At 36.1% G+C, this 16,571-nt stretch overlaps 1 protein-coding gene across 1 annotated transcript; it reads left to right on the top strand.

The window, feature by feature from the left end:
• The first annotated feature begins 3,730 nt into the window (after positions 1-3,730).
• igfbp7 (insulin-like growth factor binding protein 7) lies at positions 3,731-16,519 on the top strand. Its single transcript, XM_067389735.1, has 5 exons — positions 3,731-4,191; positions 9,283-9,392; positions 11,852-11,953; positions 12,205-12,331; positions 15,634-16,519. The coding sequence occupies exons 1-5, from the start codon at positions 3,777-3,779 to the stop codon at positions 15,651-15,653; spliced, it is 774 nt and encodes a 257-aa protein (XP_067245836.1). The 5' UTR covers positions 3,731-3,776; the 3' UTR covers positions 15,654-16,519.
• Positions 16,520-16,571: the final 52 nt, after the last annotated feature.

The raw sequence follows: 16,571 nt of genomic DNA on the forward strand, positions 1-16,571 counted from the left end.
TCCGCCTCCTCCTATGAGAGCTCTTCAGCCTCTGCCTCAAGGCCAGGGCTCACACCCTCCTTAATCTGTTCTAGGTGAACCAAAAACAACCGATAACAGCTCTCCGTGATATGTGTCAGGTCCCCGCTATGATAACAGTGACTTTGTTAAATGTTTACAGAACAAGCGGGAACCCAGTGTGCCTGTTGCTTTCTCTATTTCTGTTTTATTACGCGATAGAAAGCCTTCTCAAGCCATTTGGCAAACCCATCAAATCTGCTGCCTATTACACGTCAAACTAAGATTACTGTAGAGACAGAAAGTAAGACTGTTAAGTTAGCACTTTTAAACACCCGCTCACTTAAAAATAAATCACTTCTAGTCAACAACTTAATCACAAATAACCTAGAATTTATGCTTCTAAATGAAACGTGGCTAGAAGACAGCTGCAGTGCAACAATCCTCAATGAAACAGCCCCTCCTAACTTTACTTTTATGAGTGTCTGCAGAGCTGTTAAGAGAGGTGGAGGTGGAGCTGATCTATGTAAAGATGTCTATCAATGCAAGCAAGTGTCATTTGGTGATTACTTGTGTTTCAAATATCTGAATTGATTAGAAAAGTACTGTTACTTGTTTATAAATCACTCAATGGCCTAGGACCTCAATACATTGCAGATATGCTCAGAATATAAACCTAACAGATCACTCAGATTATCCGGATCAAGTCACTTAGAAATACCAAGGGTTCATTTAAAGCAAGGAGAGTCTGCTTTTAACTGTTACGCCGGCCGCAGCTGGAACCAGCTTTCAGAAGAGATCAGATGTCCCAAAAAAAAGTACATTTCTATAATATACAGTGGCAAGAAAAAGTATATGAACCACTTGCAGAATCTGTGAAAATGTGAATAATTTTAATAAAATAAGAGAGATCATACAAAATGCATGTTATTTTTTAATTAATACTGTCCTGAGTAAGATATTTTACATAATATATTTTGCATTTAGTTCACAAGACAAAAAAGTAGTTGAATTCATTAAAATAACCCCATTCATAAGTATGTGAACCACTGATTCTTAATACTGTGTGTGGTTACCTAGATGATGCACAACTGTTTTTATGTTTTGTGATGGTTGTTCATGAGTCTCTTGTTTGTTCTGAACAGTTAAACTGAGTTCTGTTCTTCAGAAAAATCCTCCAGGTCCTGCAGATTCTCCAGATTTCCAGCATCTTTTGCATATTTGAACCCTTTCCAGCAGTGACTGTATGATTTTGAGATACATCTTTTCACACTGAGGACAATTGAGGGACTCAAACACAACTATTAAAAAAGGTTCAAACATTCACTGATGCAACACGAGGAAACACAATGCATTAAGAGCTGGATGCATTAAGAACTTTTGCATTCAAATATCAAGGTAAATTGTACTTAATTTTTGTTTCTGGGAAACATGCAAGTATCTTCTGTTGCTTCCGAAGGGCAGTACTAAATGAAAAACAATGATATTTAAACAAAATAAGAAAAATTGTGACATCTTCGTCCTGTTCAAAAGTTTTCACCCCCGACTCTTAACGCATTTTGTTTTCTTCTGGAGCATCAGTGAATGTTTGAACCTTTATTAATAGTTGTGTTTGAGTCCCTCAATTGTCCTCAGTGTGAAAAGACAGATCTCAAAATCATACAGTCACTGCTGGAAAGGGTTCAAATATGCAAAAATCCTTGAAAACTGAAATTTCTGCAAGACCTGGGGGATTTTTCTGAAGAACAGAGCTCAGTTTAACTGTTCAGGACAAACAAGAGACTCATGAACAACCATCACAAAACATAAAAACAGTCGTGGATCATCAGGTAACCACACACAGTATTAAGATTCAATGGTTCACAAACTTTTGAGTGGGGTTATTTTAATAAATTCAGCTATTGTTTTGTCTTGTGAACTAAATGTAAACATCTTTTATGTAAAATATCTTACTCAGGACAGTACTAAATAAAAAATAACATGCATTTTGTATGATCTCTCTTATTTTATTAAAATTATTCACATTTTCACAGATTCTGCAAGTGGTTCACATACTTTTTCTTGCCACTGTACTTAAAGTGCTCTATTTTCGTGCACTAATTTTGTACTTAATATACTAAAAGTTCTTCTTTAGTACTTCTTAAGATCATCTTAAGAACATCTAAGTGTACTCAACTGTGCTATTTTGAGACAGCATGAAATATGAACTAAAATGTGCTTTTAATATACTATCTCTTAATATACATTCCTGATGAAATGCAAAGCATTATAGTTGATCTTGAGGGAAGTTGGTCTACAGGCTCATCTACACGTTTTTTATACTATTTAAACATACAGTATAATTACAGTAGACAGTAGCAGTACTTTAGATGAGAGTACTTTCACTATTCTATGTACAGTAAATACTTTAGCACATGTTGTACACCTTTAAATTGTCAAACTGATTTGTAGCTAGACAACGGAAATCAGGAAACTAATGAAAACAATTAAAAGTCCATGAAAATTAAACTAAGAAAAAAATATGTCTTAGGGTTATTGTTGAATTCCACTGCAATCCTGTATTTATTCTGTAATAGACATTGAGCTGTAAAATCATTCCTGGTTGCCAAAAGGAGGTTTTTGTAACCATGTTTTGAATTGATCTCACTAGTGTTCTCAGACAGTGGAGTAGTTTGTGTATTTGTTTTGTCATGAAGCCAAAGTTTGATTTTGACAAAAGAGGATACGCTTTTGGTTAAAATATTTGAATTTGACCTAGAAGTTTGAGGTTTGTACAAGCTGGAGTGGAGTTTTGAGTTTTATGTTTATAGTTGTGAGAAAATGTTGAATTGTTTCATGAATTGTGTGTTAGTGTAACGGATGGAAGCGGGACAACAGAGTTGGAGATCCACATGCAGGCTTTAATAAACAGAATGAGCGTAGTCGTACAGTCAAACACCAGCAAACAGATACAGGAAGGCAAGGCAAAAGAGTAATCCAAACACAGGCAAAGGTCAAGATAGGCAGCAAATGTTCATCAAACAAGGAAACAGTCCAGAGTCAAAACACAGGCATCCTAGGTTTATGTGACTTTCTTCTTTCTGATGAACACAATCAGAGTTATATATATTAATAAATATCCTGATGCATCCAAGCTTTATAATAGCAGTGAACGGGACCAATTAGTATGACCAGTATGTTTTAAATACGATCACTTTAATGATGTTAATAAATAAACCAGACAATACACCGGCAATTTAGTAATATCCCAGCAGTTGTGGTATTGACTGGTCTTGAAACAAAATCCTGAGTCCTCTTAATCTGAGACAAGTCCAAGTACAAATGTGGTCAAGACCAAGACCTTCAAAAAATGCTCTTAAGACTGGTCTCAAGACCAAGACTGGTCAATCAAGAATAACTGTAGTCTTATATGATATAGATGTGTCTTTATTCATCACAATATATATCTGTTAGGGAAAGGGAAATGTTTGAGAATCCTTGTCATATAGACACTTGAAAGTGGGCTCTTTTGACTTGGGAATCTTAGTAAACACCTTAGCAATACCCTTGCACTAAACACTAAAGACTTCTCAGCTAAATCCATCAGCAAACACAATCCATTCCATTGTATCCACAAATAATACCAACAACAATGGAACCACCAAATCATTGCCAAAAAAGGATATGTTTACTTGCGTTATTGCAAGTTTATTTTCCTGCTGGGCGGGGTCTAGTACCTCCATCCCAAGCAGAGAGAAGCAGCAGACTCTGAACCATCCTGAAACCCTTCACACCTCACCATGCTCTGCTTTCTGCTATTAACATTGTTCGCTGTGGCGTCAGCGGACCGGCTGCCCCGCAGCTGCGGCACCTGCGACCCGAGTCGGTGTGCGCCGCTGCCGGCCGAGGGCTGCTCATCCGGGACGCTGCTGGACGCGTGCGGCTGCTGCGAGCTCTGCGCGTCTGGAGTTGGAGAGCCGTGCGGGGGACGCGGACCCTCAGCCAAGCGCTGCGCGTCCGGACTCGAGTGCGTCAAGAGCAACAAAGACAAGAAGAGTAAATCAGGGGTCTGCGTGTGCAAGAGCAACTATCCCGTGTGCGGCACTGATGGCGTGAACTATAACAGCGGCTGTGAACTGAAAGCAGCAAGTGTGAAAGCAGTGAAGGAGAAAAAACAGGAGATTAAAATTCAGAACAAGGGCAAATGTGCTCAAGGTGAGATGTCTTAAACATAATAAGACCCTCTTTGCATGTATCAGTCAACACTTTAATAACTTTAATTAATAATTCAGATGTTTCAATTAAATAATGCTTATCAGTAGTGTATATGGGCTACAACTGAATAGAAATGTCATGAAAGTTGTATTTATATATAATCATAGACTATATGGGATACCGCCAGTGAATAAGAGTAGGGTTATATTTTAATTTTCAAAATAACTGTTGAACATTTTCATATTGTCTTGGGAAAAAGAATAAATATTCAACATGCCCCAATGCTGTCAAACTATGGGGTAAGTTGTCACAGTGGAGCCTGTCTAGGCTTTTTAGCTCAAAAAGGAAACAAATCATGTGGAAACGGCAAAAAAACAAAAATATTTTTATTAATAAACTGTATAAGTAATTCATAATATTTAAAGCACATGTGGCAACTTACCCTGATAACGGAGGACAAAAGTCAGTTCCACAATTCCAATTCTGAAATCGATTCTACAGCTTTGATATGGGTGTTTAAATCTAACACAAAGCGTGTGTATGCAATGGATGTAATGCATCATGTATTTATGTAATGTAATGGAAAACAGACATTTTTGAGTGTGATTTAAGTGTTTTGGGGCCACTGTAAACTTGCCAAGTTTTGTAAACAGAGATATTGGTTATTTCATCTTTATTTGACAACTTAATTATGTTTAATGGGCCCCAAACCAGAAGCTAAAAAATCATGTGCCTGTGGTTAATGTATTTATAACGGCTCACTGTTTGAATTCAGATGGACTGTTTCTGTAGAGAGAACATTTATTGTTTTGAACCACCCGCAGCCATTTAAAGGACAGTTTTTCATTTCATCCAATAGAATTTGACTGTTAGGCCTGATAATATGTGCAGAGAAATGAAATGCTGGCCTTTATGCACAGCTGCATCAACAACTTTGCTATTTTAGAATAATTTCTGCTTTGTTAATGCCCTACGTGATCCAGTCACTCACATGATTCAGCTGTCATGTGTTTTGTATTTGGGTTTCATTTCTCCAAGGATCACTAATACACTGACCCATCCTGTACTTTCTCCCTGGGACAAATAAATCGTACACACATATACTTTGACGGTGTGTGTTAAGGCAACAACGGAACAGGCCAGAGGCCATTGTTTTCATATAGGGTGGAAACACACTATCCCTGAACAGACATGTCTGAAATTCCAGCCTCTCGGGTGGATTTTCATTACTGAAAGGGAGATCAGCCCTGATCAAATAGCAATGTCTCGCTTAGCAAAACACAAGGCAGACTATTGTTTTAAAGCTTGAATCAGTGAACCTGCATGTAATTCATTATAACAGCATTCTGGCATGGGATTAATAGAGCCAGAGGATATAGCAGAGCTTTCTCTGAGACCGTTGGCTTCTGCTAATCAACCCATAAGTTGTCCTGTCATTTTTATGGAGAAAAAGAATAATACAGAATAATTCTGTAAAATACAATAAAAATGTAAACAATAAAAAACAATTTAAAAAATTTAAACCGATAAATCCAACAACCATTTTCTGCTCACGTGCTGAATTATCAAGACCACACTGCTATTAAAATCTGTTTTTTACCTTTAACATAGTGTCAAGAACCATAATAACACAAGAGGTAAAGAGAAAACCATGATGAATCGAGGTTCATCACAAGCAGCTTTTCCACAAGCAGAGGTAAATAGGTGCACAGTGTCATGCACGTAAATACAAAACACCATCATGCTAACACACATTGATAAAATAATGCAATAAACATTCATTTAACAACATAAGGTGTAACATAAAACCCTGTACATAACTGATAAAAACTAAGAAGAAACATAATTATTAAAATGAAAACCCATCAAATGTGAAGTGTCACACATTTTACTGTAAAATTACATGGAAAGTAAGGTTAGATCTTAGTTTTTGAAGGTTTCAACAAACTGTCATTGATTCAAAGAGCTTGTGAGGTAAGCTTGTTCAACGAAAGTGACAACCATTAACCTCTATACTTTATAACTTGTTTGTCCAGTTTACTGTGGGATGAGTTTTAATTAAGGTGGCTAAATGTAAACAAATTGCTATTTTGTTGTTGTTGGTTTTTGCATACCATGGATGAGAATCCTGTGAGCGCCCCTGGCAAGACATTATCTCACCTAAAGTAATCTCAGTCCATGTAGGCCTACATATCAGAATATTTCATAGCTTGAAGCATTTGTGTACATATTTTAGTGTTGATAGTATTATGAGTCAGATACTTAGGGATTAGAGCATTAATAAATGTGGACAAGAGATACTGACTGGCGTTACATATTTTATATTTTTATATTTTTTATTTTATATTTTAATGCTATTAAAAGTGTCCTCTGAAGTCATACAGTAAATGAACGAGAAGCTTGTTTCCGCCACAAAATAAAAAAATGTAAATGCAATATTTTCAGTTGTGAGATATTGACTCAAAATTGAGAGTTATAAAGTACGGAAGAGGATTAGGGCCAAGCAATAATAAAAAAATAAAGCCATCTTGAGATTAAAGTTGTTAAATTTCGAGAAAAAAGTCGAAATAAAATGTTGAGAATAAACTTGTTAAATTATGAGAATAAAGTCATTAAATTACGAGAAAAAAGTCATTCAATTACGAGAACAAATTCATTAAATTATGAGAAAATGTCATTAAATTTCGAGAAAAGATTCGAGATAAAATGTTGAGAATAAACTCATTAAATTACAAGAAAAAAGTCATTAAATTATGAGAACAAATTCGTAATTTAACGAATTTCTTCTTGTAATTTAACTACTTTTTTCTCATAATTTAATGACTTTATTCTCAACATTTTATCTTGACTTTTTTCTCGAAATTTAACGAAATAATTTAAGTGAAAAAGCTGCCGTTGCCATTTTGGCAGCGCGTCATCGTGCGTCACTCCTGGATAACTGAAAATGGGCGAAGAGGTGGGACATGGTTAGAACTGAGGTGCCTGGTTGCTGAAACCACGCCCGCCTAGAGCGACGTGATCATGTTTGCAGGCTAAAGAAGCTATGTATCTTGACACTATCTAAAATATTAATAAAGATATATCATTTGAAAGGTTTACTGTCAATCTACGGTGTTTTTTTATACGATATAGATGCTCCAGCAACAGTAATATTGTAATTTGTCGGGTGTGCAAATGACAGCACGCAAAATCAAAACGGGACTTCATACCTTTGTAATAAAATAGCAATCGCAAGATGAATCCAGTTCGTTGCACTTGGGTAAAATGTCCATGAGCGTCCACTGAAAAACAAACAACAGCACTTTTTGTCCATAAAAGCCTTAAATCCATGAAATATTGATATATTGCCCATTGTTTGCGTCATATTTCTTCTGAATCTAGATCCAACTCCTCCCACTTCACATGTCCCTAAACCTACCCGTCTCCGCCCCCTAGATCTAAACCTACCCATCTCCACCCCCTGGATCTAGATACAACTCCTCCCACTTTACATATATTAACCTACCCGACTCCACCCCCTGGATCTCGAGTGTTCTGCAGTGAGGGGCTACTGTAACTTTTGCCGCTCTAGCGGTTAATAAACAGAACTGCATGTGTCTTGTGGAAGAACATTGTAGCCGGACCTACTTCTCTCTGTGCTACTCCGCAATGGTACGACCCAAACCAGTCTAAAATAGTCAGAATATAAACACTTATTATAGGAGTACCAGAGTAGTGATTCAGGATAAGGCAAAAATACGGTTTGGAAAATGGATTCATTATGTACTCGCTCATTATATAATAATTTTGAACACAAAAAAACGTATGGACAGCAGCTTTAATTTAAAGCTGCAGTCCGCGATTTTTCCTCTTGTTTAAAAGCTGCAATTGCAGTCATATGCGGAACAGTTATCTGTACTTGCGTTGTGCCGAGGCACAGCTTGTCAGCGCGGATTAATCTAATGCTTCCTGTCAGTCACCTCACCGGTGTGGATACTGAACTTCAGAATCACAGACTCTACGTCTTGAAAGTATGACCAATATAAGAATTTTCACTGGAAAATATCATCTGAACAAGTAACATGTCTGCCACTTTTGTTCTGACCAACTGAGGGGAAAAGCATTAGGCCTACAATAAAACAAGCTGCCAATAATGATTAAATCTAACGATCGCTTAGCTCGGATCACGTCAAACCATGCAAATTATTATTACTGTTATATTGTTCTCAAATTGTTAATGTTAACAACATCAGCACTGCGTGACTGTGTATTTAGTGTGTATTAGCGTTACCTGTAGATTTCAATTTCTGTAGCCACTCCACAGTCCAAAGTCTTTTGCTTTTTGGCTACGAGTGAATCTCCAGTTGTCACTGATAATTGTCATTTGGATCTTTCTGGGTTACAATCCGCCATCAAAATGATAAGTTTAATTATTTAAGCTGCTGTGAGAACAGGCTATAAATGATCCGCTACAAGCAGCGTCCTCACGTGATAAAACTGACTAGCCTGAACAGGACTCCTTCCTTTCTGTTTACGGACGTGACGTAATGATGCACAGACGAACTGCGGCATGCTCAAATTTCCTGCGGAAATCCACCATGTCGCTCTTATTATAAAACATTATTACAAGCTTACCGTTGTGAATCGAGACAAGAAAATTAGATAGTTTTGAACACTGGCTAGTTATGTACTTGTTCAAAAATTGATTTTGGATAATTTTTAACCAAAAAAAGTTGCGGACTGCCACTTTAAAGTCACCATGACATCAACATGGACAATTATTGAAGTCTGCATGTGTGATATGTGACAGGAATGTGTCCTTCAGACAGAGCGAGCATTTTGCAGTAAGAGATTACCTGATTTATTAATAGTCACGTAAATGCAGTTTACTTGCGTTGTCGGGTTATTGGTTTGCATGTTAACCCGCACAACAGGTTATCTCAGTAAGCTGATTTTTGTGAGTTATCGGCGTACTGGTGTGCATGTAAACGTGCTCAGTCCATCACAACCCAGAATTCCTCACTCTTCCAGACATGATGATAACCTTAGCATGGCATTATGATTATAAAATGCAACTTCTAAATCGTTTTGTGTCTTTCATGTCCAATGCAGGACCAGTTATAGTGACAGCTCCAGGAGAGGTCTGGAATGTGACAGGTTCACAGGTCTACCTAAGCTGTGAAGCTACAGGGATACCAACACCTGTGCTCACCTGGAGAAAGGTAGAGAATAAATTTAAAAAGGCAGTGAATCTATCTATATTGATTTTGTATATAACATCTAAACTGTTATTTTTTATGTATCAGATCCTATAGCACAGGCCTAAGTCCCATATGGAAAAGAGGAAGGATGTGTTTGTGCGTAGTGTACGGCTCCAGCTATGTCAAAGGATGTCCACCTCTATGAATAACACAGCACAGAAACAATAGCACCACAAACAAGGGAGGGATAGGGCAGGAAGCACTTTATCAAACATATCATCAGCTATGACATTTTTCTAGACCTAAAAGGAGACAGGATTTCTCCTTAAATTAGAATCAAAGAATTCCGTGGGTCTGGATTCTGCTTTGTACGGGCTCTAGAGTCACTAATATGAAAAGCCACAACTCAAAAAATCCCAAAAATTACTTGGTGATTTCCCAGGAAAAAGCAAAAATGTCATAATTGACCCCTCTCAGCCACAGGAAATCTGAAACCCTGGGAAATATTAGTATTAAAAAAAAATGTTTGGAATTAGTTTGAGAGTCATTTAAATATGAGGGCTGTATTTATTATGGGGTTTCAAATATGAGGGCTGTATTTATTATGGTGATCAAGTAAGTCATGCTTCATAAATGGTGGAAACTAAGACCTGGCTACAGAATTTCACCCTATCCCTGGGATATTTTTATTACGGCAATGAAGCACTGTAGACCCACACTCACTCAAAAACTACTTTTAGCATTTCTTGAGAGAGAGTTGAAAAGTAAGATAAATTTGCATTTCTTTAATTTCTTTTATTCAATTTAATTTTGTCATCACATAAAACAACAACAATTATTATTATTATTATTATTATGTTTTATAAGTAATAGTAATCAAACTAATATTAATAATAATACAAATTATTATTATTATTATTAAGAATTCAGATAATTTTTCACTGAAATTGAAAAATTATCTGAATTTATCTGAAATTATCTGAATAATGGAAAATGTTTATTCAATTTGAAAAATTCAAAATCGAAGCATTTTACTGTCTTTTAGACCTCACTGTGACTTAAAGGGTTAATTCACCCAAAAATGAAAATTCTGTCATTTATTACTCACCCTCATGTCGTTCCACACCCATAAGACCTTCGTTAATCTTCGGAACACAAATATAACACAAAGATATTTTAGTTGAAATCCGATGGCTCCACGAGGCCTGCATAGGGAGCAATGACATTTCCTCTGTCAAGATCCATAAAGGTACTAAAAACATATTTAAATCGGTTCATATGAGTACAGTGGTTCAATATTAATATTATAAAGCGACAAGAATATTTTTGGTGCGCCAAAAAAAAAAAAAAATAACAACTTATTTAGTGATGGCCGATTTCAAAACACTGCTTCATGAAGCATCGGAAAACAAATGAATCGGTGTATCGAATCATGATTCGGATCGCGTGTCAAACTGCCAACTGCTGAAATCACGTGACTTTGGCGCTCCAAACAGCAGATTCGATACACTGATTCATTATGCTCCGAATCTTCTTGAAGCAGTGTTTTGAAATCAGCCATCACTAAATAAGTTGTTATTTTGTTTTTTTTTTGGTGATCCAAAAATATTCTTGTTGCTTTATAATATTAATATTAAACCACTGTACTCATATGAACCGCTTTAAATATGTTTTTAGCACCTTTATGGATCTTGAGAGAGGAAATGTTATTGCTCCCTATGCAGGCCTCACGGAGCCATCGGATTTCAACTAAAATATCTTAATTTGTGTTCCGAAGATTAACAAAGGTCTTACGGGTGAGGAACGGCATGAGGGTAAGTAATAAATGACAGAATTTTCATTTTTGGGTGAACTAACCCAAGTAGGCCTATAACAATGTTTATCTCAGAATATGTTTTTATCTGTTTAATCACCATTTACCACATAAAACATTTCCAAACCTAAATAGTCTTGAGTTTAAAGGGATAGTTCAACCAAAAATGATTTACTCACCCTCAAGTTGTTCCAAACCTGTAAGAATTTCTGTATTCTGCTGAACACAAAAGAAGATATTTTGTAGAATGTCGGAAATGAAACAGTTGATGGACCCCATTGACTTCCATTGTATTTTATTTTCCCATACTATGGAAGGCAATAGGGCCCATCAACTGAGTAAATGATAACAGAATTTTCATTTTTTGGGTGAACTATCCACTATTTCAGATGGCTGTTGTTTAACATGACAGCATATAAAAGTGCAATACATAATTTTCTTGTTTAAGATCTATTGTGTGTGGTTTCACATGTGGTCATAGTTTAGAGAAAAACTGTGCTTATCTGTAGGAATAGAGTCTGGTGAAACTTAATTACGCATAACCACAGAACGAACAAGCTGTAGGCCTAATTTGCTGAAAAAGTATGTGCTTAGCGATTTATATTGTAAAATTTGTTCTGAATTAACCCAAAGAGTGTAAAAGTAATGGCTGTTGTGATTCTCATAGGTATCTGATAGCAAAGCTGTGCCGCTCCCAGGAGACAAAGACAACCTGGCCGTCCAGACCCGCGGAGGCCCTGAAAAGCATGAGGTTACTGGCTGGGTGCTAGTAAGTGTGTTTTAACTAAATATAAACTCTTTAGTTTTTCTCTCCACATATAACTACAAGCTTTCTGCTACAAATTACAAGTGTTGTTTATTGTGCAACGCAAAACCGTTACAGCATTTTTTTTGTTGGCAGCGCTGCTCTGAAAGCACTCTAGGCTCATCTCAAATTACATTTGTTTGGAGTTCTCTGCACTTATCAAAACACTCAGAACAGATTGGGTGAAAACTATGGCTGACGGCCGTCTGTTGCAGATATATCCTCTTACCAAGAATGAGGACGGCTCCTACGAGTGTCACGCCAGTAACATCGAGGGTGAAGCATCAGCTGTGGGCACCATCCATGTGGTGGATTCCATCAATGACATTCCTCCCAAGAAGGGTGAGTGAGTGCGGTTGAACCATAGTTGACTGATCTGCAATAAATCAGTCCTTTTGCACCTACTTCATGCTTCAGGATACATAAAAGACCCTTGCATTTGTAGAAAATTGTGTGTGCATTTTTACGGGACTTTATAGAACATGTCCCATCATGCCGGGTTGTGTTTTCTTGGCCCACATTACCTGCCAGTTCCCTGTCAGCAAGATGGTTGCAGTGACATGTTTCTACGGTTCCATGCTGACAGCCCATAGACCAACTTGCTGAGGAACATAATCTGGTTTTCAGTCAATCAAAATGTTGTTATACTTAAGGCATGCTTTAAAATTCCAGCTTTGATTAGATTGATTGAATGTTTCCTCATTTACTCCCCTCATGTTGTTCCAAATCTGTATTTTTTTTTTTAATCCGTATCCAACTTTTTTTTTTTTTTTTTTTTCTGAGAACTCAAATAGAGATGTTTAGTGGAAAGTCCAAGCTGCTGTTTTCCATACAACAAAATAGAATTGTCAAAAGTATTGACTTCCTTACCAAGTTGGTACTGAAAGTTTGGGCAGATTTGTAAACACCTGAGTCGATATGACTCATATGCTGTATAGAGTGCAACAGTCGGGTTCCAGAAGTAAGACATTTTTTACTCTATTCTAAGTCTTTGTAGGCATGTATTTTATTGACACACACAAGAACCAATATTGTCAAATCTGCTATTTTTTAATCTGGATGCAGATGCAAATGAGATTTCAAATCTTTAAACTGTACTTAAAACTGTCCTGTTTTTAAAACTATTAACTCTTTCCCCACCAGCATTTTTTAAAAAGTTGCCAGCCACCGCCAGCATTTTTGATAATTTTCACAAAATGTTATGGCCCCCCAGAATACTTTGTAGTATGAATATTTATAAAAAAAAAAAAAAAAAAAAATTGTATTCTAGCTTCATGCATTCTTTTTTATCAACACTTGAATAACTAAGTTTCATAAAAAAAGCATAATTTTAAACAAAAAGTTGAGAAAATTGTTTGTTTGTTTTTTCAAAGACTACAACATGCATAAGCAATGCTTTTATAGATTGTTTCTGCTCCTCTTTGCCTATGTTTTGATCCTTTCAGAAGTTGCATAATAGCACCCCCTACCGTAACAGTGAAAACACAGAAAGTTGGACAATTCCGTCAATTGCTGGGAAGCGTTGTCTCATAAATGATGGAAAATTCCATTAATTGTAGGGAAAGAGTTAAAATGATTTTCGTTAATTGAAATAAAGCTTAAATTAAATAACAATATTAAATGAAAAATTTAAACCTTAATGAAAATTAGAAATGTTGCCTTGGAAATTAACTGAAATAAGTTGAGGTACTTATTTCATGTTTTAACATTTCATGTTAAAACAGTTCATGTGACTACAGTGGTTTAACCTTAATGTTATGAAGCGACGAAAATACTTTTTGTGCGCCAAAAAAAAAACAAAATAATGACTTTATTCAACAATATACTGAAATGACATGACTTTGGATGTTTGATACACACTCTGAACCACTGATTTGAAACAAAAGATTTGTAAAGCTTGAAGCAGTGTTTTGAAATCACCCATCACTAGACATTGGTTCGGAGCGTGTATCAAACTTCCAAAGTCACGTCATTTCAGTACATTGTTGAATAAAGTCATTATTTTGTTTTTTTGCCACACAAAAAGTATTCTCGTTGCTTCATAAGAATAAGGTTGAACCATTGTACTCACAAGAACAATTATAAATTTGTCTTTAGTAGCTTTCTGGGCAAATGAAAGTGTTAATTATCTTGCTGGCAATGGAGGCCTCACTTAGCCATCGGATTTTATCAAAAATATCTTGATTTGTGTTTTGAAGATGAATGAACGTCTTATGGGTGTGGAACGACATGAGAGTGAGTAATTATCTAATGATTGCCGATTTCAAAACACTACTTCAAATCTTTTGTTTCGAATTAGTGATTAAAATTTAAAATTAGTGAGTCAAAGTCACGTGATTTCAGCAGTTTGGCAATTTGACACGTGATCCGAACCACTGATTTGAAACAAAAGATTCGAAGCAGTGTTTTGAAATCAGCCATCACTAGTCTCTTCACTTTATAATATTAGGGTAGAACCACGACATTAATGACATTATTTCCAAAAGCAAACTCCAGCATATTCAGTTGTCAGACACTACTGGAACTTCAAAAGGGACCAGCTTCTATGGTCAGATGAAAATAAAATATGAGCTTTTTGGCAGCAAACTCACCAGATGGGTTTGGTGCAACCGGGATAAAAAGCACCCCATGCCCACGGTTAAATATACTGCTGGATCTTTAATGTTGTGGGATTATTTTTCTGCTGGAGGTCCTGGACATCTTGTTCAGATACATGGTATCATGGGTTCTAGCAAATACCAACAGATAAAAAAATCTAAACTTGACCACTTCTGCTAGAAATCTTATAATGGGATCTTCCATCAGGACAGTGATCCAAAACAAAGATCAAAATTAACACAAAAATGGGTCACTGAGCATAACATGAAGCTTCTGCCATGGCTGTCCCAGTTACCTGAACTGAACCCTATTAAAAATGAGTGGAGTGAACTGAAGAGATGCACCAATAATATAGAGCTGGGAATCTGAAGGATCTGGAGAGATTCTGTATGGAGGAATGGTCTCTGAGCTCTTGTCAGGTGTTCTCCATTCTGATCAGGCAATCATTGAAGGTCAGCAGCAAAGACATTGGTTAATAAAGTTAGATTAAATACATTAAGTATATTTGTCTAATTTAATATAGTTAATTATTACAGGTTTGCGTAAAATTCTGAAATTACATTTCATTGTTTTTATTCATTTTGAGGAATACTGAATGTTTGCTTGCAAATGAGATGAGTAAATGAATGTCTAGAACTACAATAACCTTCATAGAACTACATCAACGCACACAACACCACTGCACTTTATTTCTCTCAACATGGGGACAGGAAAGCTGTCACTCAATAAATGTGAAATAGTAATATGCGTTACTTATTTGAAAAAATAACTATTTGGTTGTAAATTGAAAAATGTGTTACTATAGTAGTTACTTGAAAAAGTAATCTGATTATGTAACTCTAGTTACTTGTAATGTGTTACCCCCAATACTGTTCGTCACACAAGTCATATGAACTACTTTTGTTTTTTTTTTAGTAGAATTTTCATTTTGGTGAACTATTTAATGGCAGAATACTTTTTTGGCTATGTAACACTATACTCCTTTTTGTGCAGCCAACTAAAAAATAGTAAGACTTCATCTGTGTCTCTTGTCTGTTTGTATGCAGTGAAGGATAGCGAGCTGTAAGAGGACGTGGACTCTGACTGAGATGATCAATTTCACTACATCTATGCACTGAGGACAAGCACATAGCATCTAGTGTAATCACTGTTCACGCACACTGCCTGAACCACAAACAACGCATGTTGGCACTTTTAATCTATAGAAGTTCAGGCACACTCACAAAAAAAAAAAAAAAGACCCTGACATTTCTCCATTCATAATCTTTACCTCATTCCACAATCTGTCTGCCCGGCAGAACAACTTTGATACTGTAAAGCGACCATCAGATTTTCCAAGAGATACTCACACTCATACACGTGAATACACATCTCCATGCAAACATTCAGGCATGCACACTTCATACATCAAATCATTCACACTTGCTTGCATTTGAGGCACTCAAATATCTCGTCTCCACGTATATGCATGCTTTGCTTCTCTTTGTTATTTTTCAAGATAAGTGTTATTGAGGATACAAATATTGTATTCATTCCTTTATTTTACATTTTGTTTTTGGTTGACGTCTATGGTGCTGAAAGAACAACTTACTTTGAACGTCAACTGTTTTTGTGCACAAACTTTCAGATGCTGACCTTCTCAGGTTCAGTTAAAACAAAAAGGTTTAAGACTAATCAGAGTTGCCCAAACTTTTTGCAATAAAGGGCTTAAACTCAAACTTGATTGAGGACCATGGGCCAAAAGTAAATGTTACATTATATCCAAATATATTATATTAAAATTTCCTTCTATTCTGTTGGTTCCTAAATTGCAGTAGAATTAAGTGTTGTTCTCTAAAAGTCTGAGCATCTAATGCATTTGTTTGTATGTTGATATTTGTATCACACCAATAAATAAAGATGTACTTTGAGAGGCATGGAGTTTGTTGTGTCTTTGAAAAACTAAGCAATTAAGTTCAATTCACTTTTTTCTTTTTTTTTTTAA

This window comes from Chanodichthys erythropterus, chromosome 1 (genome assembly GCF_024489055.1).
Source record: "Chanodichthys erythropterus isolate Z2021 chromosome 1, ASM2448905v1, whole genome shotgun sequence".
In the NCBI taxonomy this organism is placed as follows: domain Eukaryota; kingdom Metazoa; phylum Chordata; class Actinopteri; order Cypriniformes; family Xenocyprididae; genus Chanodichthys; species Chanodichthys erythropterus.

Excerpts from the sequence above, each read along its gene's own strand:
- igfbp7 (XM_067389735.1), top strand. The coding sequence starts at position 3,777 with ATGCTCTGCTTTCTGCTATTAACATTGTTCGCTGTGGCGTCAGCGGAC. Across the intron at positions 4,192-9,282 it reads CAAGGGCAAATGTGCTCAAG|GACCAGTTATAGTGACAGCT; the intron begins GTGAGATGTCTT and ends TGTCCAATGCAG. Across the intron at positions 11,954-12,204 it reads AGGTTACTGGCTGGGTGCTA|ATATATCCTCTTACCAAGAA; the intron begins GTAAGTGTGTTT and ends CGTCTGTTGCAG.